Source organism: Erpetoichthys calabaricus, chromosome 13, assembly GCF_900747795.2.
Source record: "Erpetoichthys calabaricus chromosome 13, fErpCal1.3, whole genome shotgun sequence".
Lineage (NCBI taxonomy): Eukaryota > Metazoa > Chordata > Cladistia > Polypteriformes > Polypteridae > Erpetoichthys > Erpetoichthys calabaricus.
Window position 1 is genome coordinate 51507168 of NC_041406.2, and position 20677 is coordinate 51527844.

A 20677-nucleotide genomic window follows, 5' to 3' on the forward strand; every position below is an offset into this window, starting at 1 on the left:
ACCCTCCAGATGGGCTGGAGAAAAAAAAAACTGCAGGGGTTCCAAGACCAAGAAACCGCTCAACCCCCAAATCTAAATCAGTCCTCATGGTTTTCAGGCTTCACGTGAATGAATTTGATGATGATGGTCATGTGGACATCTGCGGTGCTGCCTTCAGTCCATCATTGTAAGGACTGTATGGTACCTTGATTAGATGGGGATGGAGCAGATCGCCACTTTAGAAAAAATGGAAAAAGAACAAAAGAAAATAGCAGGAATTAGTATGGATTGCAGAACCTTGATGAAATGAACATAATACTTAACAGAGATACAGTAAAATGTAGCAATGAGAAAGCCATGTTAAAATAATGGGTTTTTAGCAATTTTTAAAAATGCTTCACCATTATTGGCTTGGTGAATTTCTATCAGTAATTTATTTCAGATTTTAGGTGCATAACAGCGCATGGCTGCCTCACCACTTCTTTTAAGTTTAGCTCTTTGAATTATAAGCAGATACTCATTCGAAGATCTAAGGTTATGACATGGAATATAAGGTTACAGGCATTCCAAAACATAGGGAAGAGTGAGATTATTTAAGGCTTTGTAAACCATTAGTATTTAAAGTCAATTCTGAATGGCACAGGTAACCAATGTAATGACATCAAAACTGGAGAAATGTGCTCAGATTTTCTTTTCCTAGTTAATATTCTTGCAGCTGCATTCTGCATTAGTTGCAATGGATTGATGTCTTTCTTGGGTAGTCCTGAAAGGAGTGTGTTACAGTAATCTAGTCAACTAAAAACAAAAGTGTGAACTAATTTTTCAGCATCTTGCAAAGTTATAAGGGATCTAACTTTTGCTATATTCCTTAAGTAAAAAATGCTGTCCTGGTAAACTGATTAATATGTGATTTAAAGTTTAGGTCAGAGTCAATAATAACCCCTAAATTCTTTACCTCCATCTTGACTTTTAAATCTAATGGATCAAGTTTATTTCTTATAACCTCACTATATCCAATAACTTAAAATGTATGTTTTCTGCTTATTTAGTTTAAGAAAATTACTACTCATCCATTCAGAAACACAAGTAAGACATTGGGTCAGTGAATCATGAGAGTTTGGGTCATCAGGCGCTATTGATAAACACAGCTGTGTGTCATCACATTGCTGTGGTAGTTCATGTTATGCCTTGAGATAATCTGACCTAATGGAAGCATGTAGATCGAAAAGAGCAGTGGACCCAGGATAGATCCTTGTGGAACACCATATAGAATATCATGTCTCTTATTGGTATAATTGCCACAAAGAATTTTCTACTAACAAAGAATTTTCTGCCTGTTAAGTAAAACTCAAACCAATTTAAGACAGTACTAGAGAGGCCCGCCCACTGACTAAGGTGGTTTATAAGAATATTGTGATCAATGTTATCAAATACTGCACTCGGATCTAAGAGGATGAGAACGGTCTGTCTGCATTAACCTGCAGGTCATTTACTACTTTAACCAGAGCAGTTTCTGTATTGTGTTTTTGTTCTAAAACCTGACTGAAATTTGTCAAGAATAGTATGTTTATTCAAGTGATCATTTAGGTGCACAATGACTGCCTTTTGTAGAATTTTGCTTAAGAAAGGCAGGTTAGAAATAGGTCTAAAACTGTCAAAAACAGAGGAGTTGAGATTATTTTTCTTGAGCAGTGGTTTAACAACAGCAGTCTTAATACAGTCTGGGAAGACTTCTGTAACTAATGGTAAGTTTACTATGTCAAGCACAAAATCAATTAGCACATCGGATACTTCTTTGAAAAAGCTTATTGGTATTGGGTCAAGGCAACAGGTGGAGGGTTTCAGTTGAAAAATGATTCTACATACAATAGATCGGGCAACTCTATCCTGGTGTAAGAATTTATTTTGCTTAAAATGGAATACTGGGATTTAATAGGATCAGCTTTGGGGGATGTACTAAATTATTTCCTCACAAGTTTCACTGGTAGTTTTTTGGAGGCATTCTATTGAGTGACCTGGGTTTAGCAAACAATAGTAGAGAATAAAACTCTTTTACTACCAGCATTATTATGTATAATTTTAGAGAAGTAGCACCGCCTCTCAAGATGAACTATATTGTTATATTCTGTTAGTTCACTATGAAATATTGAAGGTTAAAATATCAATTTGGTTTTTCTCCATTTACGCTCGGCTCTCCGGCATGTCTTCTTTAAATTAGACACTCTTTGAGTCTTACAAGGTATGATAGTGCTGGAGGATTTCTTAACTATGTTTTCAGGAGCGACTATGTCAGCAGCAGCTCTTACTGTAGCATTAAAATTTACTACCTTAATATTTACATTATTATCGCTATTGTAGAAAACGCACAAATGGACTGGTTGTTTGATTGTTAGCAAACTTTGAAGCTGCAGATGTATCAAAATAGTGTTTTTTTTAACAATATGCTTCTCATTAATTGTTGCTATCAGTATATCTACATTAAATAATATGAAAACATGGTCTGATATATCGATATCCATGACCTGCCTCACATCAAATATTAATCCTTTAGTAATCATTACATTCAGTGTGTCCCTCCTTTATGTGTGGGCTGGCTAAAGTGTTAAAAGAGTGCAGGAGGTTCATAAATTCTTTTGCTTTCGGGTCACGCTGTTTATCAGTATTAAAATTAAAGTCACCAACAATTAGGAACCTGTCATTGTTAGTTAGTGAAATTAACACTAAGTCCGAGAATAAGTCAATGAAAGACCCATTATACAGGATGAGCCAAAATTAAGTACCACATTTCATAGGTTATTGCCCGATGTAGAGGCAGCCGAGTGGGTTGGGGTGGGTGTCTTTTGATAGGCGATCCCTTGTGATTTTCAGTCGGCAACATGACTTGGTCTGTTGTACGCTGTACTTTCACTGTCTAGGTGTTCTTCAAAAATGACGAATCCACCATCACTACACAGTGCGCCTTCTGAACTCACTTCTGCATTCCTCCTAACGGTGATGTCACGAATCCGGGGGAAAAAAAAAACAATTCTTCAGTGGGTGGCTAAATTTAGACAGACAGGTACAACATTGAACAGAAAATCTCCAGGCCATCCTCGGACTGTACAAACACCTGAAAACATGCAAACTGTAAGGGCATCAGTTTTGCAGTCTCCTAGTCGTTCAGCACACAAACATGCTTCTGCTTTAAGCATTTCCAACACGTCTTTGAGGAGGATTTTGCATGAGGACCTTAATTTCCATCCATACAAAATGATGGTAGTGCTTGAACTCATTTAGAGAGACTGGGAGAGCCACAGAGAGTTGTGCGCGAACATTCTGCAAACCATTCATCGAGATGTCATCATCATGTGAAGCAACGAGGCACGTTTCCATTTGAATGGTTGCGTAAATAAGCAAAACTTTTACTGTAGGGCTGAATCAAACCCTCGTTAACTTAATCAGAGACCCCTGCACAGTGAGCGTGTTACAATTTGGTGCGCAGTTGCATTGTGGGCCCTTACTTTCTGGGGTCGGGGGGGGTTTAGGGGGCAACGGTCACTGTCACTTCAGAACGTTACATTGAAATGCTACAGAACTTTTTGGGGCCCCAACTGGTAGAAATGGATGTGATAGATGCCTGGTTTCAACAGGATGGAGCAATAGCTCATACAGCATGGAGATCCATGCAGGAGATTTTTTCCAGGGAAGCTGATCTTCCTGTGAGGCAATATCGGGTGGCCTTCACGTTCGCCTGATCTCGCTCCTTGCGATTTCTTCTTGTGGAGCTGTCTCAAGTTGAAGGTGTACACACCGACCTCAAAACCTTGAAGCCTTCAAGAACGCTATTCGCCATGAAATTTTCACTATTTCCCTTCAAATGGCCGAATGAGTCATGTGAGTGTTCAGAAATTGTCTCAAAGAGTATATCGCTAATGATGGCTACCACCTTGAAGACATCGTTTTTAAAACACAGTGAAAAAAATCTATTTTGTATACTCTTTCTTGTGTCGTAATGAAATTTATTTTATCTTGTAGTGTTTTTGTAGAATACACATTTGAAGTATGAAACTTCTTTTTGGATCATCCTGTATTTAGGAGGTCTGTACACGGACAATACTAGAGACTGGGAAACTCTTTGAAAAACAACGGCAAGATACTCAGAAGACACAAACATAACAAATCCGGCATCTTGACATTTTAACCAGCTTCAGTAAATTCTCGCTAAGCTGTAATTCAGAGGTGCAGATAATGAATTATTATTATTATTATTATTATTATTATTCAAATAAGACAGCCTCACCATCAGAGATGAGCCACGTTTCACTTAATGTAAGAAAGTTGATTTTCCTGTCACTAACGAGATCTTTGATGTAAAACGTCTTTTTGGTTATTGCTTTATCGTTTAATAAGGCCATATTTAAGTTCTCGAAAGAGCAATGCTGAATTGGTGGAGTGTTATGGCTGCTCAATAAGGTAATTAAGTTATTTTTGTTAATGCCGCTTCATGCTGATTTTTTTATTTAATCTATTGTTATAGTTTTAATACAATGCACATCTAGAGGTGAAATGATAATTCAATTATTTGCATTTATACCACATTGTCTGAGTTTTTTGCTTAGACTGAGGTTGGTTATTATACTGTTAATGCAGTGCACATTTGAGGATGAGCTTGCTACAGAGTTATCATATCCTAGCAAGGCATTATGGAAAGAATTTGGTTTACCAAATTACCTTACAGGTGTTTTCAGAGAGGACCTGGGCGCCAAATCTATTAGGATGTAGACCATCTCGCCTGAAGAAACTCTGCCTCTTCCAGAAGAGATCCAAGTTTTCCATGAACCTGATGTTTTGTCCCTTGCAGAAGCCTTTCAACCAGTTGTTTAATGCCAGCAGACAACTTTAGTATTCATTCAATCTTCTAGCCAGAGGTACAGGACTCGAAATTAAGATTCTCACAGCCGGGTCCTCTCTTTCATGGCATTGAAAAGTGGTACGAAATTCACTTTAAGAACATTTGACTGTTGGTATCACACAGAAGAAACCCAAGCAAAGGCATAACTTATACCTCCATTGTTTGTAGTAGAACTATCAGTTTCAGGACACAGCTACTTGGGAGTATTCTAGAAAAATAGTGCATGAGCCAATCATTATCATGAGCAAAAAAATCTAATTGACCTCTGAAATCACACAATTGGTGAAATCCTCTAGAAGAGCAAACGGGTTCATTACTGTTCAATAGTTTCTGTCCATTTGTATGTCAATTTAGCTTAGTGCTAACTGTGCATTGCTGTTCATATGGCCTACATCAATTTGTAAACATCATTCTCATTTTTCTGTTCCAATATTTTTTAACAGTCCTAGAATGAATGTAACCTAAAATAGATACATTTTATATATATATATATATATATATATATATATATATATATATATATATATACATACAATATATATTATCTTGTTAAAGCATAATTATAATGGAACTGAATCAGGGTTTAGTGCTACTGCTTTCTGGATCTAGTGCCCTGGGCATGAAAGTTGTGTCCAAGTATTGTCTACGTGGAGCTTGCATGTAGGGTAGCATAACAGGTGAATCTAAATTGGTCTTTTGTGGGTAGTTTATGAATGAGCCCTGCAAGGGGCCGCTGTCCAGTCTAATGCCGGTTCTTGCATCATGCCTATTGCTGCTTGGATAGACCCTGTCCCACCATGGTCCTGAATTGCATTAGATGGGTTTGAAAATGTCATGCATGTTTTTGTATTCAAGAACATTATTATGATGCTTCACTTTAAGAACCCTGATTGTTGAAAATGTGTCATTTGTGCCAATAAGCTAAGTCAAGGTAAAGCAAAGTTGTCTGTGTAATGTTCTAGATATTCTCCTTCCAGGAAGTCTTCATAACCTCATGCCTGGATTTTCATTGCTAAAAATTTGACTTAACAGACTATGGAATATAGTAATATATAGTAATAGCAACTTTCTTTTCAAAATCAAGATATTTGCAAATTAGTGCTAATTATTTTCAACATCAAATTTAAGTGTTTGTCACATACACACAGTACAATGAAAGTGTTTCACATCTGTGTGACACATTGTCATATCCTAGTTCCATCTAGCTCTGACTGAAACCCATCTTTCTGTGGATAAATTGCTGTTAGGTTGGACAAATCACTGATTTTTTTTAGTAATGGAGGGACTGATGCTAAATGTAAATAGCCTAATGATCAACACAAACAGCCCAATTCAATATTTAGATTGTCCCAAAGCTGTCTTGATTCTAGTCCAGTCCTCATTCTTGTGTGTCTTTCCCCACAGCTGAAAATGTATTAGAAAAAAATGGTTTGTTTAACTGTCTCTAAGTATAAATTTGTCACAGAGTACACACAACACATGTAAATCCTTTGGAGGATCTGTATTGAGAGGAGGTAAGTTAAACTTAATAATGTGCATTTTGGTTACACAGAAACTATAATGGGTACATGATTCAATAACAGGATTCTTAGCTTAAAAGCAAAATTTTTGAAAATGCTACACTGCCTTAGATTCCTCTGATGACTTTGAAATTACCTCACACATTTAAAGAGCAATCTATTTTGGTAATCTACACTATATTGCTGTTGTACATAGCCTTGACTTGCTGAACTGAATGAATCCTGTGTCACCCAGCTAGTCATCAGTTAGAACAAGAATGTCCTGTGTTGTTAAAAACTGAAACTAACTGAATTATTAGAACCTTCTTTAGAATATAGAAGAATTTTGTCAATTGTGTTCTGAACCTTGGGTGGCCCTTGGGATTTCTTTATTTATATATATGTTGTGGCAAGCGGCTGGGGGTGGCACCCAGCCAGGGTGCCCAGAAGGACCGGAGGAGGGATTACACCTCCTCCAGACCACGAGGGGATGACCACCCTGGTGGCTTTGGGGACCACGGGAACAGAGCTTAGAAGCTCAACACCAGAAAGGGGCGGCGGAAGCTCATCAGGAGGTACCTGGAGCACGTCCAGGTGTGCATAAAAGGGGCCACCTCTCTCCAGTCGATGGCTGGAGTCAGGTGGAAGAGGACAGAGCTCGGAGGAGAGGAGTGGAGGCGGTCAGGAAGAAGAAGAGGCATTGTGTGAAGGGCCTGGACTTTGGGGTGATTGGTGCTGCGGCACTGGGTTTGTGTGTGTAAATATTGTAAATAAACGTGTTGTGGTGCTTTATAATCATGTCTACCTGTCTGTGTATGGGCTGCTTCCCACAATGTATATATATGTATTTATATTAGAGTAAGCTGACATCAGATTTGACCAAAATGCTGTGTGTTTTTTGAATTTAAAAAAAACCAAAAAATACTGTATTTGAATAAAGAAACTTAATTCAAATCTTTCTACTGTATTTTGATATCTTGATGCTCAGAAGCCTATAACCAGGATTAATCAGCTGTATAATCACATTTAAATTTGTTTCACTGTGGTGCCATTAACTTGAAGATACATTCTAAGCTGTAGTTTGAAATTAATGATGAAAGCAATGAATATACATACAGCTATTGGCAACAGCAGTAAGTTACAAAAGCCACACATGCATTTGATTCTTAAAGATAAAAATATGAAGATATAGTTTACATTGCCTTACTGCGTTATGCATAGTAAAAACGTTAAGGGAAACAGATACATGGGTTAATGATTTTATTCAGTTTCATTTTACTTTTTTTTCCTGTCTTCATGTTACTGTATATATTATGGAGGAAGTATTGTTTTCAAGAAACAATCCACTTTTGAGTTTTTAACTAAAAAACACATTTTCATATTTCCATAAAATCTGAAGTATTTTTACAAATATGCATGTCCTTTCTGTGGTAAAAATTTTGTAGACACTATAAATTGAGATTGAATGGACCGATTCTTGTGAAATTTTGTGGATACCTTATACTGGTGAGCCTTAAGAGATGATTACATTTTGAGTGAATTCCAACTATTCGTCATTTAAAGTTGACTCTAGTAACAGCCAAACCATCCATCCATTTTCCAACCCACTGAATCCGAACACAGGGTCACGGGGGTCTGCTGTTGCCAATGCCAGCCATCACAGGGCACAAGGCAGGGGACCAATCCTGGGCAGGGTGCCAACCCACCACAGGACACACACAAACACACCCACACACCAAGCACACACTAGGGCCAATTTAGAATCGCCAATCCACCTAACCTGCATGTCTTTGGACTGTGGGAGGAAACCGGAGCGCCCGGAGGAAACCCACGCAGACACGGGGAGAACATGCAAACTCCACGCAGGGTGGACCCGGGAAGCGAACCCGGGTCTCCTAACTGCGAGGCAGCAGCGCTACCACTGCGCCACCGTGCCGCCCACAGCCAAACCATTGCTCATAAATTTATAAAATTTGGCATATTTGGACTTTTCAAGTATGAATCTCGAGCTTTGAGCTGTTAAATCTCAAACTTTTTAAAAGCAGTAGCCATATCAGCTGTTTGTTTATGGCTGGTACTTAAAACTTTTTTATTTAAAAAGGTTTTCTTACTTTGAGCTTTGAACAGAGAACCTTCACTTTATGAGCTGGGGGTCCTTCTCCAAGATTAGGCTCTATTCCTTCTCCTGTACTTTTTATACCATTTCAAATGAAACAATCCATGACTAAAGTAATTATTATCAAATAATTACTGCATATAGTAATATAGCATATAGTTACAGGTTAATTGCACCAATTTAAGCCAAGCATTTTGAGTACAAATATTTCATTCTTTTAATTGCATAACAAAAATGTGATTTTTTTTTATTAAATACATTTGCCTTTAAAGAAGAATAAAATGTGGACAATAAACTGTTATATACTTTATATGTACTGTCAACTAGCCACATCCAATTTTTTTCATGTTTTCTTCAAACAAGTATAATTTTACCTTTTTATCCTTTTGGTTTAATATATATATATTTGAATGTCACTTATCTGGTGTGCTTTACTGCATGCTTCGGGCAAACCTTAAACACTCACCTGTATTGCTTAATTTCATTCAATTAATGCACATGTTCTGACTCACTAAAATTTTAAAAAATTAACTTCTAGTACTTTGGTTGATATAGAGTGCACATTGTGATTTATGTATTAAAATGTTTTGCATGGATAAGGAAGAAGCCCATTGTAAATTGGTAGAAGCAAGAAACAAAATATTCATTTAGTAGATCCACATATCGCTATAGCCTAGGAGAAAAAAAAAAACAACCTGAAGGTAGTATTCTAATATTTACTATTGATACTTACATATTATTTCAAGTAATGAGAAGCATGTGCTTGCTTTAATAACCAACAAAAATCTTGTTTTGAAAAATGCCTGAATATAGGCGGCAGTTTATAATCATTTGTTTACTTGTTTGATTAGTTTTTTGTCATACATTAGATTAAAAATAAATGTGTCAATGTTTTTGTTTGTTTATGTAGTCTTGCTTATGTCACACCAGTACAGCAGTTCTTTGCTATTAATAAAAGAATCCGTCATGTCAGTCAGTCATTATCCAACCCACTATATCCTAACATAGGGTCATTGGTGTCTGTTGGTGCCAATCCCAGCCAACACAGGGCCAAAGGCAGGAACAAATCCCCGGGCAGGGCGCCAGCCCACCGCAGGGCACACATACCCACACACTAAGCACACACTAGGGACAATTTAGGATTGCCAATGCACCTAACTTGCATGTCTTTGGACTGCAGGAGGAAACCAGAGCATACATTCCTTGTTATTTGCTTGCAAGCATATAGTAGTTTTCACACTGTCATATATGTTATTTTCTCTTTAGCAAATAAAGCCACGGACTATAGCAATTACTACCAAGGACTGTGGGACTGCATGGGAGATCATCCTGATGAACTGTCTTTCAAACGAGGAGATTCTATTTACATCCTTAGTAAGGTAAGGAAATTCATTTTAATCTATTATTATAAATAATGTCAAATTCAATCGGTTTTTTATTAGCTTGTATTTTTTTTTTTAAATAGGCCTGAAATTATTGCAGAGAGGGTTATACTTAGGTTATTTCCTGTAACCTGTTATGGGCATTTTTTGCAGGATATTTCTCTTCTGTTTTCTTAAGCTTTGTGCAGGAAGTAGGTAACAGGGTCCTGGAAATGTTTTCTTTTTATCACTAAAGGAAATACAGTGCAGAGTGATACGTTAGATTTACTTTGGGCAGTGTCAATTATTGTTTAGTACATTTAACTTTTTAATCATTTTAATTTTAGCAACCTGCCATTCTTAAATTTTTTTTTCTTTCAAATCAAATATACAATAAGGCATTATTTGCTAAGATGACGTGACTGAAGAGTCTTAAACTATTGTGGTATATAAGAAAATATCACTGTCTTTCATTACACACTGAAAAAGTGAAATTTTTTAATAAGTAATACCTCACAATTAGCAGTATTGTAATTTTTTGTTGTTACAGTCCACAACACTGAAAAATTAATTTTACAAATCCAAATGCATAAATATTTAGACAAGTATTTGAATTAAATTTTAATACATAAACTGGAATGCTTTCATTAAAATCAAACAAAACCAAATTTTCACCTTGCTTTAAAACTAAGACTGGTATCAATATTTTAAACTGTGTTGTGACAAGTAGTTTTTGAAATTGTTACTTGTAATTGTTACCTCTTAATTACAGTGCTTATCATTTTGTTCCCAACGCTATTCCAATCACAGCAATAAAAGTGAAACAATTGTGCATTATGGTATCTTAGAAAATGAGTTTAGAGCCTAGCACGGCAAAACTGTTCCCTCAATCATGGTTTTGCAATGAACTCTTCACCTCTAGTTCAATCTGCTGCACAGTCATTGCATCACATTATCGCTGTGGGACATAGGCAATATAGGAAAATGTATCAGCACGCTGCCTTCTCCTCTGTTTTTCTCTTGCTTTTCTTGCATTCAAGTCTGCCATCTAGTGACTATGAGAGAACATTTTTTTTCCATTAGAATTTTTTGGGTTTCTTATTATGACAAACTGCTCATATTTATTGTCCTTTACATATTAACAGATTAAAATGTGCTTGAAAATATTTTCAGCTTTCATTATTCAAATATGGCCATACATGTGTTAACAGATTTTCATATGAATTAATATAATTTAATAAGCAGCCATGTGAATTTCCTGGCTTAAACCTTTACTAAGCCAGGAAGTACAGATAAACTTGAATGCTACAAAATCGTAGAAACATCAAGGGTGTTTTGCTTACTTTTATTTTGCTTTGTTAGGGTTGTTCCTTCCTACAGTATAATTTGTGTGTATTAATTTTTGAAAATTTTAGATATATCAGCAATGTTAATTTTTCTGTTTGAGGACCTATGAATATTAATGTTAATACGTCAAATTCCAATTGTGAAACTGTAAACTTGTTATATGTAAATGTTATCTACTATATAGATACTATTAGACAGATCTACTATATAGTGTATTTAAGTACATTGATGTACGTTATAGTTTAACTATGTATTTTCACTTGTATACAGTCATTCCTAAAATTGTTTCCTAACCTATTATATTGAAATAGAATGTGTAGTTGTAACTGAATGTCCAGTTCAAAGCAGTTACTGGGGCAGTTTGGTAATCCTTTCTGTATGTTCTGTACCTTAGGTCTTCTCTTGAAGCCAGTAACAATTCCATTCACAAAATCTAAGTTGTTTTTGATTGTTTTGATTGCTCAATGTGAAGTCCATGTTCTTCCTTCAGTCCAAAAATACTCACTCAGTTCAACAGATCTCCTTGAAATGCCCATTGTGACTCTGTGTGCTTCGTAATGGACACATATGTGTTCACATAATGTTCCTGCATTTACTCTTTGTTTCTGAATTCTGAATTTTTCAACAAAAATAATTAACTTGAGTTAATATGGACCGAGTAGATAATCTATTTTTGTCTAACAAATCATACAGATTTTTAAGTGTGCATTTTTTTATTACTTACCAAAGAATGAACATTGCTGCATGTACATTTTAGTATTACATATAATTCTTAAATGTTGTATGGGTCAGTATATATGGCAGAGGAAAAAAAAAATTTGGCACCTTAAATGAACTTCGGAATATACAAAAAGAAATATAGCCCATACACTGACCTGTCATACTAAACTGTGTAAAATCTCCTCAGGATCTGCTTGAACCGTGTCTGTTTCTAAACAACTCCTGAACACGGCTCTCAGGTCACAGTCTTCAGTGTGGAACTTAGTCCCTTTACTACTTTGAGTACAGATTCTATATCTTACTTCCGAGTGTTTTTCCTGTCACTCAATTCAATTCAGTTTATTTTTGTATAGTACTCTTTATTGTGTAAAGGGTTATCAGTCCTTTATTAGTGAACGGTAGTATCATGATCATAGAACACTGTATTGTTGTTTACTGTTTGAAAGTTGCCCCATAAATTGTTTTGATTAATTGTGTGTTATGTTCTTGCTTTGTGTTAAAATCTCTGCACGGTTAACCCTTTAATTACACAACTTGTCTTGAAAATAAAAATGTAGTTTTCCTACAGAGTATCTGACAATCTAATGAAATTAAATCAGATTGATTTGTGTTATTACATTGGTCCAGCATGGTTGAGCTTGGATATATGTGTGCATGATTTCTCAGGTGGAAGTCATCCAATGTTGGTTCCTATTGGAACCTATCCAGAAAGTAGCTTAACAGTGATTAGAGTGTCTTTTTGGTGAAGTAATATAAAAATTCAGTAAAATCATTAGACCCCACATGTTAAACTGAAAACTAAATAGTTCCATGGAAGACAAATGCATGATATATCTAGATGATTCACAAGAAACATAAAATGTCATTCCACAAACTTTGAATACCATTTCTTCTTGCTGCCCTTCCTGATGGGGATTGGTGCACACATCTGGCCACATTAATTTATTTGGAGTTGCAATGTTTACATGTGGATATTTTATCCTTAACACATCAGTAAACTGCAATGAGTAATGTGTGTGTTATCTGTGTAATTGGTGTGTTCATCAGTGTTGTGTATGCACCCATTAAATGTATATATGTTTCTTTACAGTTGATGTTTTTATAAAATTTAATTTCCAGGTACTATCTATTGCATATTGTTACACACCATATGCAAAGTAACTATGTATATGAGGAAATGTGGAAAATTAACATGTAAGTGTTGAAGACCGGTTACACATCTAAAATTCTAGCAAAAGAAGAACCATGTCTAGCTTACTTGAAAAGATGCTACAGAAATAGTATGTTTTCTACGATATTTATTTCAAGAGCATCTATAGTTTCACTAACAACTATCCAGTATTCAAATGTAATATATAGCATAGTATTATAATTCATGATATAACCGTTTTATTGACTTACTCAGCAGATTCAGAATTATCTAATTTAAAAAAGGCAGCATGAAGCAGAAAGTGAACGTCACTGACTCAGAATTTATTGTTGCAATGATTACTCTTGAAGCTCTACTATTCACTAAACGTTTAGAAACTTTGCTCTGACTTTTTCTGCTGGTAAAAGAAGCATCATACTGTATCTAGCAGTCAGTAACACATACCCCTGGCATTTAATTTGTCTATACAAGTAAATATTCTCTATACCAGTAAGTGTAAATCTCAGAGTTGTTTGTGTGCTGCCTTTCCAGGTTAAATTAATTCAAGCTTTTTATTTCCTATTTTAGGTACTTTAAACTCACATAAGAACATAACATTCTACCTAATCTAAATCAGAACTGCAGTGGGGTTTGCATTATCCTGTGACTGCTGATCACAAGGCAAGAATAGTCAGTTACAGAGGTCACTCATGCAAACACCCACACTCACACTCACTTGTGATCAATTGAAACTCAGCAGTTCACCTAACATAAATGTTTTTAGGATGTGTGAAGAAAACTGAGATACTCAGAGGTAAACCTAGGAGGGTAGGCTGCCAGTAATGAGGTGAATGCCCAAACTCTTCAGAGATGGCTATCAGGAACACAATTTGAACCCAAAATACTGGATCCTTGAGAAAGCAATGCCAAACACCAGGGCACCATGCCACTTCTTAAACTGCCCTAAGGAAATTCAGGAAATACCCAGAGTGCTTGTTTAATTGTAATTGGAATGTGACATTCTGAAAAAGACACTTTAGCATTCATAATACATTGAAGGCATTGAAAAGTTTATATTGCAAATGTGGACGTATTAAATGTCTAATTTAGTTGTCTTTTGGATTGTACACATATGTTCCCGGGTAATCTTACCCGCCTTCCTTCAAGCATTCATCCTCATACTGATGACATACTGAGATTTCTATACAGTATAAGGAAATTCTTGTTTGCATCCATGGATCTTTAATATGATCAGACTTATAGCATACTTTGCAGGATGGGCTTTAATTGCAATGCTTTTTAAATTAAATTATGTATTTGCTATTTAACAATTTATGTTAATTAACTGATGATAAACGTTTGTTAATGTTCAGTATTTAGTGTTGTTGGCTCCTTCCTGAAAGTACTAGGATCAATCCCATCCTGGGCATGCCTTGTATGAGTTTTTCTCCATGTGCTCCATTTTTTCCTCATATATAGTAAAGGTGTCAAAGTATAAATGCATATGGGTGTGTTTTTGATTGTGTCTTGTGACAGCCTGGTTCCCCATCCGGGGTCAGTTTCTACCTTGCCATTAGTGCCACAGGTTTGGTAATTAATGTAATAGGAAGAAGTTAAAACCAATTGTGATACCTTTTAAGATATTTTAATATTACAAAGTATACTTGATGTTTTGGTTATTGTGCTTAACTACATAATAGCTACTCTTAAATTTTCTGTTCCTCCATTGTAGCTACTTGTTAAAAAAAATACACACACTTTGTATAGTGTTTTCAGTTTAGAGCAGCAATTCAGCATGTTTAAAATGTGTAATGATGCGTAATTATGCAATGAGAATATTATTAAATACTGTAATCAGTCTAAATGTTTTTGTTGATGCAAGACCATACAAACATACAAATGTTAAATTGGGTATATTGTTCAGTTCTCAGAAGTCACATGGTGTTGTGCACATTCCTCTTGCTCTCTCACAGCACTTGTGTCCAAAATATTTTTTAAAGCTTTCTGCTTTTTTATATATATATTCCAAAGAAAAAAATCAAAAAATTATATTCAGTCACAGAATATGTAATGAGAGTAATTTGATACATAATGTGTACTTGTCACCTTAATGATGAGAAATAAAGCGGTTTGTTTTAATGAGAATTAGTTTTAGCTTTCTCTTAATACCTCTCTAAAATACAACATTAAGACATGTTAAAAAAAAATAGTTGATATAGATAAAAACATTCTTGAAATGCATTCTCTGGTGCTGTCCTTTGCTAAAGGAATTGTTACTTGAACAATGACAATCTTCCAAAGTTGTCTTTGTGTCTCTTCCCAAGAAACTGTATTAGTTTCAGTCAGTTATGCGAATATCATTAACCTACGCAGTTTAATATGTATGAGCAGAACACACTCAACATTTTTCAGAGTAAATTTTTTCATGCATTATCACTCATCGTTCACAGTTGTTTTGCCTAGTGTTAATAGAAACTTGAAATATTTGCCTCAGGTATTAAAGGCAGGTAACCTAAAATGCCCTTTACTCTATTGAAGTAGCTCAGTGTTTATTTTCAAAATGAAAACATAATGACTGTCACAATATATTAAAAACTTTCATCTGGAGTTTTGTGTTAGTAATTAAATAAACTTGTCAGGTACTCACTAGGAAGGTTAACCAAATTTGTTCAGTAATGTTGCTTTATGCTGCATGATTAATAGAATACAATTCTACATCCTACAAAGGGATGTAACGTGTCTTATAAATTAACTTCAACAGTTTCCTGTTGATTAAGAGACATTTCATTTGTATTTTTATTTCTTACCATTTGACATTTTTTGTATACTGTTTCAAATAGATCTAAGATGCTGTCAAGTGTCTCAGAAGTATAGATAGCTAGCATATTCTATACCTGAATATCCTGCATATTCAAGTTAGAAGTTATACGATATGTTGTTGTTTTTTTTTTATAAAACTAACAGCAGCCCTTATGGATGATGGAGGTAGTGGAGAATTCAGGAAAACTAAGAAGTCATTAACTCTACATACACGTTTTATTCATCAGTGAATGTGCATTTACAGTATTATATAAATTAAAATATACAGTGTCCTATGGTTAGTTGAAAATGTTAGTCCCAAATTAGAAGTGTATTTTGCAGACTTCATTTATATTTTAGAAATACAAAATCAGATAAAGGAACATTTTGATAATCTTTCAGTTTTATTTAGCAATTTTTTTTTGGTTTCAGAGACATCTTTCACCTTCATATTTTTCTCATTAAATATTTCAAGATTTTCAAGTTAATAATTCCATGTTATTTGAGATTATTAAAGGAAATTAATATTTTTCAGTTACTGTAATATAGTGTCATTATTTTAAAGAATACCAGTTTGTAAAAATAAGTAAATAGATAGCAGCCAATTAACAAATTATTGACTATTTCACTTGTAAATTGTATGCTTTTGGAGGTTAACCAAAGCCCTTAATTTAAATATATTTAACAGCTTCTACAAATGACTATAATTGGTTTTAATTTAAATTTGTTTTTCTCCTTAAGATCATTCAAGAAACAGTAGCAACAAACCAAAGGTTTAGTTTTGTGATCAGTCTTCTGTGCTTCTCTGAAAACTTCAGATTATCTTTTAATTAGATATCTGCTAACTTATAGCCTATGGTTAACTATCTAAATACTGTTACAGTACATTTCACTGTAATGTCATCTGCTGCAATTCAAAAGCTGATGGTAGCCTGGGGCTGCTTTAAAATAAATTATTTATTAACTAGTATTTAATCTAATCCACAAGTTTTAAAACTGGTCATTTTACTGTTGTATTTTATAGATTGTCTGTTGTTACAGTATGTGTCTGAAAACATTTTCTTAATGGTAGGAATAAAGAGTCGGGGTTATGTCAGACTCATCTCACCTTTTAGAGTAGCTGTGTAATCTGGTCTTCATTAAAGTTTTCTTGTCTTATTGATCCTGAGAGGATCTTCGTTACACTGGCAAACAGATGTTTTTCATTTCCATGCTATCAGTTGCACTGCAGATTCTGCTTTATTACATTAGGTTTGATAGTATCTGAATGTGAAACAGCTTTTGTTATAATTGTTTTCATTGTAACTTTATAGCCAAGTCCAAGATGTTCACATTTGTATAAAATTTAAATTACCTGAAATCAGTGTTTTGTTTTTTCACTTCATGTATTAGCCATAACCTTCATATATACCTGTAAAAGTAAGTAAATCTATTCCTGAAACATCTATTCCTACAGCATCAGGTGTAAAACATGGCCCAACCCAAAACAGCACACCAGTCCAACCTCTAGTTTACTTAAGGACAATATCCAAAACATAAAATAGCAAATTGTGATAAAAAGAAATATGTCTTTATTCTTCAGTATATTTTTTCATGTGCTGCTTAGGTTTCTCTTAATGTATTTTAGAAAATATTTAACTTGTTGTTGAATTTGTACTTTTACTGGATTTTTTAGTTTTTTTTTTTTAGTCTCTTCTTGTATCTAATTTTACCACTAAGTTTTATGAATACGAATAACCTAAGCACTGAACTGTATATGTGAATTTTACTTTTATTTTATTTAGGATTACCATAGTTTTGGCTGGTGGGTTGGAGAAATGAATGGATCCATTGGTATTGTGCCAAAATCATACTTGATTGAAATGTATGACATTTAATACACTGAAAGTAAGTATGTTACTTTGCATTCATTTTAATACTGTATTACTTGTTTGACATGACGATTACACATGAAAGTTATTTTTTTATTTAATAGTAGATACTGTCCTCTTCAAACTATTTCTTACTTTTATATACATATAAGTAGAATTCTGTCTGTTTATTTTATTCATATTTTTTAATTTTCACTTTAGGGGCATTTTACCTTCAATCAAGATTTTATGAAATTTGACTAAACTTTTCACTTCTCAAGTGGGACGTTGAACTGAGAAGCAGCTTTACAGTTCACCTTGTGTTCATAATAAATTACATCAGCATTTTGTTTGTACTTTGTGTGCCTTACTGTACGTCTTTAAACTGGTTACTTTTTTTCTTTTACCCCTTGAAGTATGGGACATAGAGTAACTGAGAGGTGCTATAAAAGGTCAGTGTTTTCTTATAGACATAACTGATAGGATTAATTTAATGTTATATGGAAATGTATATTAACTGAATTCAGCAAATAATTGATATGTTAAAAGATGTGAGCCTTTTTATTACTATTTGCCATATGCCACTCTCAGTAGGAATGTCTCTTTCAACTTTCTTTGTAAGTTAAACTTTTCCTTTATATTTTCATTTATTCTCTGTTTTATGAGATATTTGATACATTGTGTCAAAACAGTCACATTTTAATACATTTTAAAATGTGATGATTAGTATGAAATTGCATAAGTAATGTTAATATTCGCTGGCATCTACAATGACATTGTGACATGTAGCTTGATCATGAATGCCTCTGAGTTAAAACTATCCAAGTAAATGTATATTGAAATCACAGTAGGTGGCAGCAAAGACCAGGGTCTATTTTATGGAATTTCTTTATTTTTTTTGATCAGTATTTATACATTTGGCATTTTTCAGTTTTTTCTTGTCCTTCCAGGAGAGGAGGCTATTAGCTAGCCAAAATGTAATGTTATAAAATTATTATTATTTGTATATTATTATTGATTATTGTTTTGGCTGATATAAAAGTTAGAGATTTCTGCCAGCCTAGAATTTGTTTTCCGTTTATTTTCATTCCATAGTAAAAAATTCAGCTACATTGTGTTGAGTGTTATTTCTTTACACTTATTTATACTTGCAGTTATCTTATTAACTTCTATTAACAGAAACTGAAATACGTTATTCTGAAATATTGCATCAAGACATTAATTAATTATATATCTTTTCCACATAGCATGCTTACACCGCAGTAATTTTTGACTAATGTTTTGTTGCAGGTGACTGTATTATTTTTTTAATATTATTTTAGTAGTTGTTGAGGAAATTGTCAAATAAAATATTGCTTTAATAATGTACTCTACAAACAATAAACATTAATGTAAAGGGAATATTTTACATTGTTGTCTCATTATTTTCTAAAAAAAATCATTATTAATACCACAAGATTGCATAATAGTGAAGCTTTATTTTAACATACATATGCTCTTTTAATTATATTGTTATGCAATGGATACTGAAGATTATCATTACATAATAAATTCAGTAATAAATAGCTCACTTCCCTGTTATATTTGAGCACTCTGAATCTGTCAGTAAATCTTGTAATAATGTTCCACCCTGCAAATTTTTAAGGTTCATATAAAGTTTAATTATTTGCAAACTGTTATGGTGCTAATAATTCAACAGCCTGCTGTTTAACTAATGAAATTACTTTGTTTTGATTAATTTGAAAAATAGAGTGTTGATTGTAGTAATTAAGCAAAACAAGGTGAAGTAAATGATTCTGATGCCATCTGGCCCCTTAACTTAAGGATAATAGATTAACGGGTGTGATCAGGAAAATTTTGTAAGGAAATTGAGATATTATAATAATATGGTGTTCAATAGTGTATTGAAACTGTTTGTCATTAATTAACAGTGTGTTTATTACAACTTGGGCAGTAAGGTTTACAATCAAGTGCTAAAATGTTCCATAATATTTCCTCAATCAGTATTAACTGCTTAAGTCACCATGTTATCAATAAAATGTTTTTCTTAAAATACTTCAGGTTTTAATTGAAAAACCAAAATATACATTTTCCTTGCAGTGTGCATTTGTACAGCATCACGTTTCAGCATTTTAACACTGCAGCGTATTATAAGTTATGGAAAAATAAATGAATTTAGCGCAACTGTTAATGCCTATTATTTACATTCCTCATTTTCTTTCCATAGACTTTTTCAGTATATATATGGCTATGTTTGCATTTCTGGACATATGCAAAAATGACTTACATTAGCTTTGTCAATGTTCTAAAATACAAAGTGAAGTGTTGTTAAAGTTTATATGTTGATTACTGTCAATGTAGAAAATAGGTGTATTGTTACATTGCATATTGTTTTTTGAGGAATCTGTAAAAAGTGCATTTTTAAATGTAATTTTTTAATAAAAATAAATGTAGACACAGGCAGGTCTAGAATACAAATTTAATGGTAAATTTCAAATCTCTAATGTTATAATTCAAAGTAAGTGCAGTTGGTAATTACTATACTTTTTACCCTTTAATTATAAAGATGTTTTAGACGTTATGAATAAACATGTGGATAGTACTGATATGGTATCTATTTACATAATATATTTAATATACCATCGTAACTGCTGCATTTATCACTTTATAATATTCATTTTCTACACATATGCTTACAATTTTATTTAATATTATTTTATTGTAATAAATAATGCTGACATTTTGTCTGCCACTGTGAATACTATTATTTGCAATGCTTATATAATTTATTTTTCTCATTTCTTTCATAAAGCAAATGTTATGTCATTTTTCTTTGTGGTGCTTTCATTTTGATTATAATTTATGTACAGTACTTTATATTTTATCTTTTCTATATTTTTGTCAGTGAGAACATTTAAACGTGCCCACAGAAGTTCAGATTTACAATTTCATTTTTGATGGTTCAACAGCCAGACGTTTATGTAAC

At 33.8% G+C, this 20677-nt stretch overlaps 1 protein-coding gene across 1 annotated transcript in view; it reads left to right on the top strand.

Annotated features, from left to right (window-relative positions):
- The window catches only part of skap2 (src kinase associated phosphoprotein 2), a 157689-nt gene extending 137969 nt beyond the window's left edge, over positions 1 to 19720 (top strand). Inside the window, exons 11-13 of the mRNA XM_028818247.2 lie at positions 9752 to 9864; positions 17626 to 17728; positions 17914 to 19720. Coding sequence (XP_028674080.1) covers positions 9752 to 9864; positions 17626 to 17718 — 206 coding nt within the window. The 3' untranslated portion in view covers positions 17719 to 17728; positions 17914 to 19720. The remainder of the gene's footprint in view (positions 1 to 9751; positions 9865 to 17625; positions 17729 to 17913) is intronic.
- The last annotated feature ends 957 nt before the right edge of the window (positions 19721 to 20677 follow it).